This window comes from Grampus griseus (assembly GCF_964374135.1).
Source record: "Grampus griseus genome assembly, chromosome: 1".
NCBI lineage: Eukaryota > Metazoa > Chordata > Mammalia > Artiodactyla > Delphinidae > Grampus > Grampus griseus.
Window position 1 is genome coordinate 116213892 of NC_139017.1, and position 16167 is coordinate 116230058.

At 36.3% G+C, this 16167-nt stretch overlaps 1 protein-coding gene across 2 annotated transcripts in view; it reads left to right on the forward strand.

The window, feature by feature from the left end:
* The first annotated feature begins 7029 nt into the window (after positions 1-7029).
* PIGK (phosphatidylinositol glycan anchor biosynthesis class K) overlaps positions 7030-16167 on the forward strand; it is a 143503-nt gene continuing 134365 nt past the window's right edge. For both annotated transcript variants that reach the window (XM_082675783.1, XM_082675784.1), the window contains exons 1-2: positions 7030-7309; positions 10720-10773. In XM_082675783.1, coding sequence (XP_082531909.1) covers positions 7217-7309; positions 10720-10773 — 147 coding nt within the window. In that variant the 5' untranslated portion in view covers positions 7030-7216. The remainder of the gene's footprint in view (positions 7310-10719; positions 10774-16167) is intronic.

Here is a 16167-nt window from a genome sequence, read left to right on the forward strand (position 1 = left end):
ATTGCAAGGTACAAGAAGGTTGGTGAGAAGTAAACAAAAGTAACTGTATACCATCATATGAAAAGCAAGTCACATACAGAATAAAATTTGTTCCTAATTTAAATCATGATGCTAATAATTATCAAATTTAAATCATGATGCTAATCATGATTTAAATCATGATGCTAATAATTATCAAATTACTACTAAGTATTTTCTAAGGATATATTATATGTATAGGACTATATTCTAGACTATATTCTAGTTCCTGATTGGGTTCACAAGAAATATAAAACCTAGGTCTACCATATGTTCTTTTCTTCCTTTTTTAAATTGTGTTAAACATAATATAAAATCTACCATTTTTAAGTGTCCAGTTCAGTGGTGTTAAATACTTTCACATTGTTGTGCAGCCATCACCACCATCCATCCCCATAACACCATGTGTTCTTTTTTTTTTTAACATCTTATTGGAGTATAATTGCTTTACAAGGTTGTGTTAGCTTCTGCTGTATAACAAAGTGAAACAGTTATAAAATTCAAAAAGAGTCATGTACCACAATGTTCATTGCAGCTCTATTTACAATAGCCAGGACATGGAAGTAACCTAAGTGTCCATTGACAAATGAATGGATAAAAAAGATGTGGCACATAAATACAATGGAATATTACTCAGCCATAAAAAGGAACAAAATTGAGTTATTTGTAGTGAGGTGGATGGACCTAGAGTCTGTCATACAGAGTGAAGTAAGTCAGAAAGAGAAAAACAAATACTGCATGCTAACACATATATATGGAATCTAAAAAAAACCAAAAACAAACTATTATTAAATGGCTCACTGGAAGGAGGGAAGAAAAGTATTTGAGGCCAAACTTAAATGGAATTTAAGATGGTGCAAAATTAAAAAAACAGTACTAGAAAATGATATAAATATACTGGAAAGAAATGTTTTTGCTTCATTTTAATTGATTTTTTCCTTATGTATTTTATTGTGTATCTAATGTCTGCATCTAATTTTATTGAGTATTATCTTGCCCAAAGAAATATTTTGACTGTTGGATGTGAAATGTTTTCAGCAAATACTTGTGGTGCTGATTGTTGTAGCAAACAGATTTGTCTGTAGCAATTAAACTGTATAGTGTAAACCACATTGCAAAATCTCAGGGGCCATGTTCTGATCCTGATTAAACTTATCCTTTCCACTCACCTCATTTTCTAACAAAATTTATTTAGTAGTCACAGAAGTACTTCTTATAATAAGTTAATGCAAGTCTGTCTTCCAAATTGCTCTGGGCAAATGTTTAAGCCAGACCTCACTTGTATATAAGTCCTAAACCTGGTCCACTTCCTGTGAGTCTTATGTTTAAAAAAAAGACACTACTATGCATTTAGTTGTAAGAGTCAAATATCCAAAAGTCATCTTTAAAATTGTCCTCTCTCCTACTTCCTAAATATAATCTATCATCGTGTTCTGTTGGTTATAATCTTAAAATTCTTACTGGTTCTCTCAATTTTTCATCATCTTTACTCTTACCACTCTGGTCCAAGCTACCGTTGCTTGAACTGTAACAGCAGCTTCCCCAATGCTCTACCTGCAGCCATTCTCGTCTTTGGAGCCAGCATGATCTTTACCATTCTGAAGCTTTCCATGAACCTGACCCTCAAGGATTTGAAGGGAGCGGGCACCTGCTTAGCAATGCAGTTTCATCTTACAGCACTCTCTCTTTTGTTCTTGAACTGCAAGCACAATGTTATGAGTGATTAAAAAGCTCCTCTGATAAGGCAAGCTTCCATAGGTTCTTTGCAAGAGCTATTTCCTCTGCTTTGAAAGCTTTTCCCTCCCCTCCATCTTTGCCTCAATAACTCATTAATTTCAGTTCAGTCAATTTCCTCAGGGAAACCTAACCTGGTTTTTTCTTATAAGGTTTGGGTCCCCTACTAGGAACTCTCCTGTTAGACTTTTACATTTGCTTAAATGCTTCTACTATTAATGTCTTTCTCCCCTGGACTGTAAGCTCCATGAGGGCAGAGACTTGCTCAGTTTTTGCTCTCTCTTCTGTTGCCTGTGACTAGCACAATGCGTGGTACATAACTGGTGTTATAAATATCCACTGAGCGAATGAATAACACAATGGTGTTCTTGGTGCACAAAAGAGAAGAGAGAAAAAGAGAACAAAAAAGAAGATATGATAGGGTGTAGGTAAGAGGAGAGAGCAAGAATAAACACTGATCCAACACGAGAATCAATAGAGTCAATCTGATTTATTGTTTGATTGAAGAACAATAGTGAAAACAGCATGGATAGACGAAAATGCTAATTCAAAAAGACACGCACACCCTAATGTTCATAGCATCACTATTACAATAGCCGAGATATGGAAGCAACCCAAGTGCCCAGAAACAGACAAATGGATAAAGGAGATATGATATATATGTGTATACACACACACACACACACACACACACACACACACACAAACACACACAATGGAATACTACTCAGCCGTAAAATGAATGAAACTCTGACATTTGTAGCAATGTGAATGGACCTAGAGAATATTATGCTTAGTGAGTACATCAGACAGAGAAAGACAAATACTGTATACTACTTATATACTACTTATATGTGGAATCTAAAAAATGATATTTGGGTTGGCCAAAAAAGTTCATTCGGGTTTTCCATAACATCTTAAGGAAAACCCCAAATGAACTTTTTGGCCAACCCAATACAAACAAATGCATAGAGCAAAATGAGAAACAGGCTCACAGATATAGAAAACAAGTTAGTGGTTACCAGAGGGGAGAGGAAAGGGAGGAGGGGCAAATCAGGGGTAAGGGATTAAGAGATACAAACCTCTACGTACAAAATACATAAGCAACAAGGATATATTGTATAGTACAGGGACTTACAGCCATTGTTTTGTAATAACTTTTAATGGAGTATAATCTGTAAAAATGCTGATTCACTATGCTGTGCACCTGAAACTAATATAATACTGTTAATCAACTATACGTCAATTTTAAAAAAAGGCTATTTAAAAACCCAGCATGGATAGACTTCATGGTTTACTTACTGTGAGGCTCAGGCATAAAAACTTTATTACAGAAGCCATGAATACACGTGTATAGATGTGTGTAATTTTGATCTGATAATCAAATGCTTGTTTTCTCTTTTAGTTGCTAAGTCAATTATTCATTTAATGAATAACTGAATTGAACTGTAGTCTAAATGCAGACTCTGGTTAACAACTTTTTTAAAAAAGATTGAGATAGAATGACATAAATATTGTATCAGTTTTAGGTGTACAACATAATGATTTGATATATGCATATACTGCAAAATGACTGCCACAGTAAGTCTGGTTAACATCCATCATCACATAGTAACAATTTTTTTCTTGTGATGAAAACTTAAAAGAAAAATTAATTATTTTTTGGCTGTGTTGGGTTTTTGTTGCTGCGTGTGGGCTTTCTCTAGTTGCGGCGAGCGGGGGGCTACTCTTCCTTGCAGTGCGCGGGCTTCTCATTGTGGTGGTTTCTCTAGTTGTGGAGCAAGGGGTCTAGGCACCTGGGCTCAGTAGTTGTGGCTCACGGGCTCTAGACCGCAGGCTCAGCAGTTGTGGTGCATGGGCTTATTTGCTCTGCGGCATGTGGAATCTTCCCGGACCAGGGCTTGAACCGTGTCCCCTGTATTGGCAGGCGGATTCTTAACCACTGCGCCACCAGGGAAGCCCAATGAGAACTTTTAAGATCTATTCTCTTAACAACTTTCAAGATCTATTCTCTTAACAACTTTCAAATATACAATACAGTATTGTTAATTACAGTCACCATTCCCAGGATTTATTTGTTTAAGTGCAAGTTTATACATTTTGAATGCCTTCACTCCTTTTGCCCACCCTCTGCCCTCTGCCTCTGGCACCACCAATCTGTTCTCTGTATCTGAGTGTCGTTAACAATTCTAACCAAATTTTAAACTATGCTATTTCACATATTAACAGATTAAAAAATTATTATTTCCCACTTTGAGTAGTGTTTAAAACTGCTCATGTGTCCTACATTAAGGTCTGAAGCTGGCCACCCCATACTTGAAAATCAGTGGTTCAATGAAAAAAGAGGAATAGAAGTCTACTTCTTTCACATAACAATGAGCATTTACTCAAATCCAAGAGCTAATGACAGACTTAATGGAAAAGAGCTAAAGCCATTCTTTTAAAATTAAAATGAAACAAGAAAATCTTCTGCAATTAATATATTAATTAATATTAAGCCATAACATAAGCCATGAAAATGAAGTATTGATCCAAGATACAATACAAGAAATAATACTGGAAAGGAAGAGACAAAAAGATAATTTGCAGATAACATTACTGTAAAACTAGGAACGCCAAAACAATTTGTCAAACAAAAGTTTTAAATAATTTTGAATATTAAGATAATTAAATAATTCTTATTAAAATAATGAAAAAGCAGTTGGACACAAAATATGACTTGCATCCCAACAATAACTGAACAGAATACATAATATTATAGATATTATTTATAATCATTTATATATATATTTCCTACATAATGAAAAGGACATCCATTAAGAATAACAACAAATGTTAAAAATGCTTATGAAGTAGCTTAATTTAGCGACCTCTGACTTAGAGTTTTACTGAGAAATTTAAAAAAGCAACCACAAATAAATGAAACTACCATATTCCTGAATGAGAGACTAAATATGATAAAGATGTCAGCTTTTCTCAAATTTATTAACAGATTTTTCATAATCCCATTGAAAAAACCCAAATAGTATTTTTTTTAATAAATTGAAAGAAGGATTATAAAATTCAGTTGGAAAATTACCAGGCAAAATCATCAAAGAATTTCATGAAAAATGAAGTGTACTGAAACGGTTAGCCCTAATGGCCAAATATCAAAACATATTAAAAGCAACAATAATTAAAATAACATGGGGGGGACTTCCCCGGTGTTGAGGGTCTGCCTTCCAATGCGGGGGATGCGGGTTCAATCTTGGTCGGGGAACTGGGATCCCACATGCTGTGGGGTAACTGAGCCTGTGAGCTGCAGCTATTGAGCCCATGCCACAACTAGAGAGCCTGTGTGCTGCAACTACAGAGCCCACGTGCTCTGGAGTCTGTGCACCACAACCAGAGAGAAGCTTGCTCACCACAACTAGAGAGAAGCCCGCACCCCGCAATGAAAGATCCCATGTGCTATACCTAAGACCTGACCCAGCCAAAAATATAAATAAATAAATAAATAAATATTTTTTTAAAAATACATGGTTCTGGCCCCAAACTAGACACCTATTTTAATTGAAGAGAACAGAGTCTAGAAATATTCTATTTCTTATAAGAATTTAATACAAGAGATATCATGAGTCAATAAGAAAGGTAAGCATTATGTAGAAAATTATACTGGATAATTAAATACCAATTTTGATAAAAGTACTGGTAGATCATTATAGCAATGGCTCCCACAGAATCATGTCTCCCTGTTTCTACATCCTTGTGTCTCTGGGTGTGGACACACCACAAAGTTTTGGGTGGCTTGTTATGCAGCAGTACTCAACATATTAAAACATCTTATAGAATATACCAAAATATATTCCAGATAGTTGAAGAGTTAAATATAAAATTAAAAGAAAATAAAATTTTGGTCTGAGACCTAAATGAACTTGAGGCATTCAGGTACAAGACATGGTGGTAGTGTGCTAACTTTCTTATCTTCACAAGGGAAAGCCTGAAATTTGATTACCTAACATTAAAGATATCACAAAGTGCAAAAGCAAGAGAAACAAAATGGAAAGAGAGACGAGACTGGGAAAGCAAGAGCATAAACTATGGCTAGGGTCAATGTCACTTCTTTATAAAGATATTGTTCAAACTCATATGTAAAACAAAGCTATGAACATATAATTTACATCAGAGGACCTACAGATATTTTATAAAACAAGACATCAGATCTTGATAGTAATTAAAGAATTAGAAGTATAACAACCTTGAGGTAACGTTTTATCCCAAGGAATTTAGAAAAAAATGGTATAATTTGGTCTTAGGTTGTGTATTTTGATGGCACTGTAGATCTGTACACTTTGGAGAGAAACATCATTCATAGCCACTAAAACTTTTGTATCCTTTGACTCAACATTCCTACTCCAGGAAAATTATCCAAAGAAAGTAATTCGCAAGTGTAAAAAGCCAATACCCAAAGATACTCTTTACAATATTGTTTTAATAGTAAACCGTTGAGACTTTGTATTGCCCCAAAAAAGGGCAATTACTTTGGCTGAGGCATAAGAATTCCATGTTACCATTAAATGTTAAATTTATGAAGATTAGAAAGCAGCATAAACACATGTTAATGTCATGCTAGACGCAAAGCAGAATTTAAATGCATATAACGAACATAATGGAATAAATACACATGATCTTATTAAATCCTCAGACTCTGAGATGTCTTAGCTCTATAATTACAAAAGAAACAAAAATTTCACTAATTTCTCCGGGTTCATACTTTTAATAGGTAATAGACCCCAAGCCTGTTAGCTGAAGCACTCACCCATCTTTTCATTTGTAATTGATCCAATTACTCATCTTTTTGTGCCCCAAAGCTTACTCTTCTCACCACATCATGCTTCATATAGTCAAAGTACTGGCAGCCCTACGCGGAAAAGGAAATAATTTCTTAAAGTTTATGGGTTCACACGTTTTTCTCTCTCACCTTTCAAAAAAGTTTTAAAATGTTACATCCATTTTACGATATAAAAATCAAAAATGTAGGGCTTCCCTGGTGGCGCAGTGGTTGAGAGCCCGCCTGCCAATGCAGGGGACACGGGTTCGTGCCCCGGTCCGGGAAAATCCCACGTGCCGCGGAGCGGCTAGGCCCGTGAGCCATGGCCAGTGAGCCTGCGCGTCCGGAGCCTGTGCTCCGCTACGGGAGAGGCCACAACAGTGAGAGGCCCGCGCACCAAAAAAAAAAAAAAAAAAAAATCAAAAATGTAGTCAAAGATAAAGTACTCAAGTCCTTCATCTACTGTGCCCCAGTTACCCGGGAAACTCAAGGTCTACGGAAGCGCGGGCTTCTAAAGGCGGGCGAGGGGCCAGGAGGCGGGGCAGGCGTCGCAAAGAAAAAAAAACCAAAACAAAAGTACGCAAAACCCTGCCCCGCGCTGCTTTACGGCACTCGCTCCGCCCCTCCAGGTGCGCGAGTCTGAAGCCGGCAAACATGGCCGACACCTGTTTTCTCGGCCAGGGTTTCTGTATCCTGGTAGGGTTATTGCTCTTGCCCTTCGGCAGCTTGGCCGCTAGTCAGATCGAGGTAGGAGTCAGGCCCTCTGAGCGACAGGGCCCTGGGGGGACAGCTGTGGCCTGGCTGTCAGCGCCCAGCAGATGTCCGATACACAGCCGCCGAGGGAAGCCTTCTGGAGTCACCCACCAGCCTCTTCCTAGGCTGACTGGGCTGTGGGGAGGGTGTCGCAGGGGACGGGATAGGACAGTGTCCGTCTGTTTCAGCCTTTTAAAACGGTGAATGAAAAGAATCAAGTCCTGGGCGGCGGGGGAGGGCCTGATCCTTTGCTCCGACGAGCGTGCAGTCCCTAGCTGGTGAAAGGTCAGCGCATGAGTGCCGCACCTACTTTTCCCTGCTACCAAACTATAACGCTCTCCTTTAATAGGAGTCAGATGGATACGGTGTTTTATTTTTGGCTCACACTACGTTCTGGCGCGTTACAAAGCTTTTACTATCCCCTGTACTCTGACAATACCTTCGTCCAGTTCTGCAGCCTACATCTCTAGCATCATTTTTCAGAATATCCAGCTGGCTTAGGGGCCCAGATAGTCAGCAGACAGTTGAAACTTTGTGTCCAAAGTTTTATATTCTGCCTACCCCACCTCTTGTGGGGTTGCTTCTAAGCTAGAAACCTAGGGTTTTTAAAATTAACTCCTCTCTTTATTTCACATTTTAATCATCACTAAATTCTATGTTCTGAACTTTTAAAATTGCTTTCACCTGTCCAGTTCGACTGGCTTAATGCAGGCCCTGGTCATTTCTTGCTTAGATTATTGCAATAACTTTATCTTTTTTCCTCTAGGCTTCCAAACTCCCTTACTTTAGTCTTCATCAAATGTAAACCTGATCACATTATTCTTCTGATTGAATCTTTTCAGTATTTTTTTCATTACATACAGAATAGAGTCTAAACATCATGATCTGGTCTCTAAGCAGAGACTTTTCCATTCTTCATATAGGACCCCATTCTCCCCACCATCTCAGACCTTGAGCTTAGACCAGCGGCTCAAAACTTTTTGAATACACATCCCTACCAGTTAAAAAGAGAGCATGCACTCCCTCTTTCTATTCATGAATTATTGCTAATTTATATATTCAGTATTTATAAAGCATATTGTTTAGATAATGTAAACTTAAATAGAAGTTCTATTGTCCTTATTTAGTAGGTTATTTTGTATACTTCATTTTGGATACCATTACCCTTTTTTGTAGTTACACAGTTGTGCTTTTTTACATTACCATATTTCATTCCTCCAGTTTCTTCTGTTTGCTTATTTACTAAATGCAGTAAAAGCTAACCTCTGTAGAATCTTTCCCTATCCTTTACTTTTGCCTTTACTGTTGTAATTTGTGCACTTAGCTAGTATAGCACTCGTCTCTTATAACCCATGTATTCTCTGTACTCTATTATTACATCATCTTTCACTTAGATGATGGTCTGGCCTAATTGGTCTGGCTCAAGTCATTCTTTTTTCTTTCCAGTCTGTTCTCCAAGCTGCAGCCCGAGTAACTTTTAAATATGCAAATCTGATCATGTCACCCGTATATACCTTAATGCTGCTTTAAGGATAAAGAACTAAATCTTGATTATGACCCATAAACAAGGCCTTACATTCTTTGGCTCCTGCCTACACCTCCAGTTCTCTCTCCCGCTCTCTCTTTTTCAAACTTCTAGTTGTGCTAATCTTTCAGTTTCTAGAAATTTTTAAGCTTCCTTCTGCCATTTGGGCTCATGTTCCCTCTGTCTGGAATTATCTTCCCTCTTCTCATTATCTTTTGGATCCTAACCAAATGTCACTTCTCTAGAGAAACCTTCCCTGACATCCCTGCCTGCCCTTCCCCCTCCCATTCCCTGATCAGGTTAGGTCCCCCTATTATACTCTTTTATGATACTGTATATCTTACCTTTATAGAATTTGTAGTTTGTCCTTATCTGCTTAATGTATGTCTATCAAATCGGACAGTAACCTCTTTGGAGGCAAGTACTAGCACTATTTTTGCCCATCGTTGTATTCTGAGCACTGAACAGGGACTGGCACATGGTACCCAATGAATGTGATGAATGAATGAACGTTACATAGTAGTGTAATGTGTTTGCATGCTTGTCTTCTTTATTGAACTCTGGGATTCTTGAGAGAAAGCAGCATGTTTTTTAGTGACTTTTTTGCATCCCTGTACATTACATGGTACCTGGCACATAATAGGTGCTCCACTGTGTGTAGAATGAATGAATAACTTTGCAGTGTCTATATTGTCTAAACAATCACAAAAGAGTTTTGCCATCTCAATTTTTTCACTGAAGTCTTAATGATGTGAGGATTTTGGAGCTGGAAGGGACATTAGAGGTTATCGGGTCAACTCCCATTTCTACATGAGGAAAATCAAGTCTACAGAGCTAAATGACTTAACCCCATTCTCACAGTCAGATCTTCAGGTTCCTAAACCACTATAGCACATTGCTTTCTTTAGCATCTATGCAGCTGTTGAGAAAGTTTAAAAAGAAATATATATATATGGCGCGCGCACACACACACACACACACATATATGACGCACACACACACATATGACGCACACACACTGAGTGAATTTTTTATTTCATTCTTTCTGAAATTTTCTTGCCAGCTGAAAATTAAAACAGCTAATATTTGTTATACAATTACTATGTTCTAGTCACCATTCCTACATTCTGTGAGTCAGGTAATGTTATCATTTTATAGGTGGGGAAATGGAAGTACAAAGAAATTAAGCAGCTTTCCTAAGTTTATACAGCTAGTAAGTAGTAGGGTCCAGATTTGAATCCAGGCAGTCTGACTGTTCTAGTAATTAATACTGTTTAGGGGCAGATCTGAAATCATTATGGTTTATATTCACTATTATTTTAATATATAATAAAAGTCATGTTCATTAGGTGTCTGGATGGTATTGGATGCTGAGGTTTTTAATGTTCCATGATGGTAAATATAATTCAGACTTTAACAGATTAGCAAAATGGTACATGGAAGTATGCTAGAGAATGTGTTTAATCACATATATTGGTGAGTTAAAATAAAATAATAGGAAGCACTCAGCACAGAGTAGGAACGAATATTGAATGAAATTTCAGCAGGAAGGGTATTAATATATGTGAATCAAGAAATGAAATGTCATTCACAATTTGAAGATTGAATAGAAAATGAGAAGCATGAGGAAGAGCTGATTGCATTTGAGATAAAATGTTTTAAAACAAAAATCCCCTCTTGCAGTAGCCTCCTGCTCCCCCCAAATAAAACTATTTTGTCTTTCATAAGGTCAGATACTAGAATATTTATAAACTTGCATAATGATGGCTCACTGTTATTACAACTGTAAAAACTCCGTGAATCGTAACTGTCCTTTATCAGTCTTTATTCTGGGAAATGTGACTTTCTTTTAAGCTTTTTGCTATTATTTGACTAATAGGATCAAGCGGAACAGTTCTTCAGAAGTGGCCATACGAACAACTGGGCGGTTTTGGTAAGTGTATTCTATAAAGGTATACCTCGTTGTTTACATTAGATGTGTATCTGAGAAATTTTGTGTGAATCAAATTCATGAAAATAATTTATATCTTATAACAGAAATTATTTTCATTTAGCTATATTTTAAATTGATCACATCAACTAATAATATCCTTTGTCTTCAGTGTGTCTGTCAAGGGGTGATGTGTAAATACATGGAAAAATAAATTAGGGATCCTATTGTGAAAGGGAGCATTTTATAAAGTGTAGAGTTATTTTAATGATGGAAACTGGTAATTGTATTTCTTATCTGTAATATTTGTTTATAGATACTCTCTACTTTGGCTATTTTGTTTTTATTTTTTAATTATTTTTTTCTGTTTACAAAAATAAATGATCATTGTAGAAAATTCAAGTTACACAGAAAAGTTTAGAAGACAAATTAATTTTATGTTACTGTGATTAAATAGAATAGCAACGTGGGTTCATGACTCATTTTCTTGTTCTTAGGAACAAAAACCTTTTATATGCTACTGCCTCGTAAGAGATTTTATGAAGGAATTGAACAAAAGCTGCTCATGATAAGGAGATGGGTTTTCAGTGACCACTTAAATTGGGGAAAACTATGAGGAGGCAGGCCATGATCCACCAATTTGAGAAGATAACTTGCTCTATAGGAAACTAAGGGCACTTCCAATTAGTCTCTCTATAGGAATTCTTAAAAGAGGGAATAACTGCCTATGTGCGACAGCTAATTGCCAAAGGGCTCATCTTTTAGAATAGGAGCCTATTAGCTTATACTACACACACATTGAAGTCTTCCTTGTTCTGGGAAACCTTTAACTGAGCCCCTCTCTAATCTCAGCAACCTAGGTCTCAGATGAGAAATAGAAGGTGAAAAAGAATTACTTCTGAGTATTTGACAACTGCAGTTTTCATGTTTTGTGCAATATTTTACACATTAACTCTTAGTAGAGTGAGACTTCAATAAATTGTACTTTCTTAAGTGGAAAATTATGAAATTTGACCAGGGCCAAGTTGAAAGTATAAAACATACATTTCTTTAAATGTTACGTAGTTCAAATTAAAGAAAAAAAAATATATGTTTTTCCTCCCAGTTTGAATTAATTTTAATCTTGACTAGATGATCAGAGGTAAATGAAATGCCCCTTCGCTCTTGTAATATTATTAAGAAAACTTGCCACCAGAGGGAGATAGAAGGAAAGTCAGATTCTATTTTAGTTTCAGGATCTGCTTTGAATAAAACATTTTTGTCTCTGTTTAATAAAAAATGTTACAAAGATAATCCATACTCATGGTTAAAAAAATAATACTGATGGGTAGTGATTTTGTTTCTAGCTTTTTGGTTTTGATTTTTGCTAATGTAGGCAATATTATAGTGAAAGTCCTTGAACACATATTTTTACATGCTTATATGAGCTAAATAAAAAAATAAGTACATTTTCAAACTTGATATATGTTGCAAATTACCCTCTTAGAAGGTTTATATTAGTTCACATTCCTATAAATAGGATATGAGTGTTTTGTCCTCATATCTATAGTATTTGCCCTCATACTATTGGCAAGGGTATTGTCATACCCTTGCCAATAGTACGAATTGTCAGACTTTTGGATACTTATCAATTTACGTTTTTTTTTAAATTGTTGTATAACTACTTTACAATGTTGTGTTAGTTTCTTCTGTAAAATGAAGTGAATCAGCTATATGTATACACATATGCCCTCCCTCTTGGACCTCCCTCCCCCCAACACCCATCCGACCCATCTAGGTCATCACAGAGCACCAAGCTAAGCTCCCTGTGCTATACAGCAGATTCCCACTAGCTAGCTATTTTACACATGATAGTGTATATATGTCAATCCTAATCTCCCAATTCATCCCACCCTCCCTTTCCCCCCGTGTCCACACATCCGTTCTCTACATCTGCGTCTCTATTCCTGCCCTGCAAATAGGTTCATCTGTACCATTTTTTCTAGATTCCACATATATGCGTTAATATATGATATTTGTTTTTCTCTTTCTGACTTACTTCACTCTGTGTGACAGACTCTAGGTCCATCCACCTCACTACAGATGACTCAATTTCGTTTCTTTTTATGGCTAAGATTCCATTGTATATATGTGCCACATCTTCTTTTTCCATTCATCTGTCTATGGACACTTAGGTTTCTTCCAGGTCCTGGCTATTGTAAATAGTGCTGCAGTGAACATTGTGGTACATGACTCTTTTTGAATTATGGTTTTCTCAGGGTATATGCCCAGTAGTGGGATTGCTGGGTCATATGGTAGTTCTATTTTTAGTTTTTTAAGGAACCACCATACTGTTCTCCATAGTGGCTGTATCAATTTACATTCCCACCAACAGTGCAAGAGGGTTCCCTTTTCTCCACACCCTCTCCAGCATTTATTGTTTGTAGATGTTTTGATGATGGCCATTCTGACTGGTGTGAGGTGATACCTCATTGTAGTTTTGATTTGCATTTCTCTAATAATTAGTGATGTTGAGCATCTTTTCATGTGCTTCTTGGCCACCTGTATGTCTTCTTTGGAGAAATGTCTATTTAGGTCTTCTGCCCATTTTTGGATGGGGTTGTTTGTTTTTTTCATATTGAGCTGCATGAGTTGTTTGTAAATTTTCGAGATTAATCCTTTGTCGGTTGCTTTGATTGCAAATATTTTCTCCCATTCTGAGGGTTGTCTTTTTGTCTTGTTTGTGGTTTCCTTTGCTGTGCAAAAACTTTTAAGTTTCATTAGGTCCCATTTGTTTATTTTTGTTTTTATTTCCATTTCTCTAGGAGGTGGGTCAAAAAGGATCTTGCTGTGATTTATGTCATAAAGTATTTTAACTATGTTTTCCTCTAAGAGTTTTATAGTGTCAAATCTTACATTTAGGTCTTTAATCCATTTTGAGTTTATTTTTGTGTATGGTATTAGGTAGTGTTCTAATTTCATTCTTTTACATGTAGCTGTCCAGTTTTCCCAGCACCACTTATGAAGAGACTGTCTTTTCTCCATTGTATATTCTTGCCTCCTTTGTCATAGATTAGGTGACCATAGGTGCATGGGTTTATCTCTGGGTTTTCTATCCTGTGCCATTGATCTATATTTCTGTTTTTGTGCCAGTACCATACTATCTTGATTACTGTAGGTTTGTAGTATAGTCTGAAGTCAGGGAGCTTGATTCCTCCAGCTCCATTTTTCTTTCTCAAGATTGCTTTGGCTATTTGGGGTCTTTTGTGTTTCCATACAAATTGTAAAATTTTTTGTTCTAATTCTGTGAAAAATGCCATTGGTAATTTGATAGGGATTGCACTGAATCTGTAGATTGCTTTGGGTAGTATAGTCATTTTCACAATATTGATTATTCCAATCCAGGAACATGGTATATCTCTTCATCTGTTTTTGTCATCTTTGGTTTCTTTCATCAGTGTTTTATATTTTTCTGAGTACAGGGCTTTTGCCTCCTTAGGTAGGTTTATGCCTAAGTATTTTATTCTTTTTGTTGTGATGGTAAATGGGATAGTTTCCATAATTTCTCTTTCTGATCTTTCATTGTTAGTGTATAGGAATGCAGGATATTTCTGTGCATTAATTTTGCATCCTGCAACTTTACCAAATTCACTGATTAGCTCTAGTGGTGGCATCTTTGTGATTTTCTATGTATAGTATCATGTCATCTGCAAACAGTGACAGTTTTCCTTCTTCTTTTCCAATTTATATTCCTTTTATTTCTTTTTCTTCTCTGACTGCCATGCCTAGGACTTCCAAAACTATGTTGAATAATAGTGGTGAGAGTGGACATCCTTGTCTTTTTCCTGATCTTAGAGCAGATGCTTTCAGTTTTTCACCATTGAGAATGATCTTTACTGTGGGTTTGTCATATATGGCCTTTATTATGTTGAGGTAGGTTCCCTCTGTGCCCACTTTCTGGAGAGTTTTTGTCATAAATGGGTGTTGATTTTTTTCGAAAGATTTTTCTGCATCTATTGAGATGATCATTTGATTTTATTCTTTAATTTGTTAATATGGTGTATCACATTGGTTGATTTACCTATATTGAAGAATCCTTGCGTCCCTGGGATAAATCCCAGTTGATCATGGTGTATGATCCTTTTAATATGTTGTTGGATTCTGTTTGCTAGTATTTTGTTGAGGTTTTTGCATCTATGTTCATCAGTGATATTGGTGTGTAATTTTCTTTCTTTGTGATGTCTTTGTCTGGTTTTGGTATCAGGGTGATGGTGGCCTCATAGAACTTGTTTGGGAGTGTTCCTCCCTCTGCAATTTTTTGGAAGAGTTTGAAGGATAGGTGTCAGCTCTTCTCTAAATGTTTGATAGAATTCACCTGTGAAGTCATCTGGTTCTGGACTTTTGTTTGTTGGAAGATTTTTAATTACATTTTCAATTTCATTACTTGTGATTGGTCTATTTATATTTTCTATTTCTTTCTGGTTCAGTCTCTGGAGATTGTGCTTTTCTAAGAATTTGTCCATTTCTTCCAGGTTGTCCATTTTATTGGCATATAGTTGCTTGTAGTAATGTCTCATGATCCTTTGTATTTTTGCAGTGTCAGTTGTAATTTCTTCTTTTCCGTTTCCAATTTTATTGATTTGAATCCTCTTCCTTTTTTTCTTGATGAGTCTGGCTAAAGGTTTATCAATTTTGTTTATCTTGTCAAAGAACCAACTTTTAGTTTTATTTATCTTTGCTATTGTTTTCTTCACTTCTATTTTATTTAGTTCTTGTCTGATCTCTATGATTTCTTTCCTTCTACTACCTTTGGGATTTATTTTGTTCTTCTTTCCCAAGTTGCTTTAGGTATAAGGTTAGATTGTTTATTTGAGAGTTTTCTTGTTTCTTGTAGTGAGATTGAAGTGCTATAAATTTCCCTCTTAGAACTGCTTTTGCTGCATCCTATAGGTTTTGGGTCCTCGTGTTTTCACAGTTATTTGTTTCTATGTATTTTCTGATTTCCTCTTTGATTCCTCAGTGATCTCTTGGTTATTTAGTAGCGTATTGTTTAGCCTCCATGTGTTTGTGTTTTTAACAGTTTTTTTTCCTGCAATTAATTTCTAATCTCATAGCGTTGTGGTCAGAAAAGATGCTTGATACTATTTCAGTTTTCTTAAATTTACTGAGGCTTCATTTGTTACCCAAGATACAGTCTATCCTGGAGAATGTTCTGTGTGCATTTGAGAAGAAATTGTATTCTGCTGCTTTTGGGTGGAATGTCATATAAATATCAATTAAGTCTGTCTGGTCTGTTGCATCATTTAAAGCTTCTGTTTCCTTATTTATTTTCTGTCTGGATGATCTGTCCATTGGTGTAAGTGGGGTGTTAAAGTCCCCCACTATTATTGTGTTAGTATTGATTTCCCCTTTTATGGC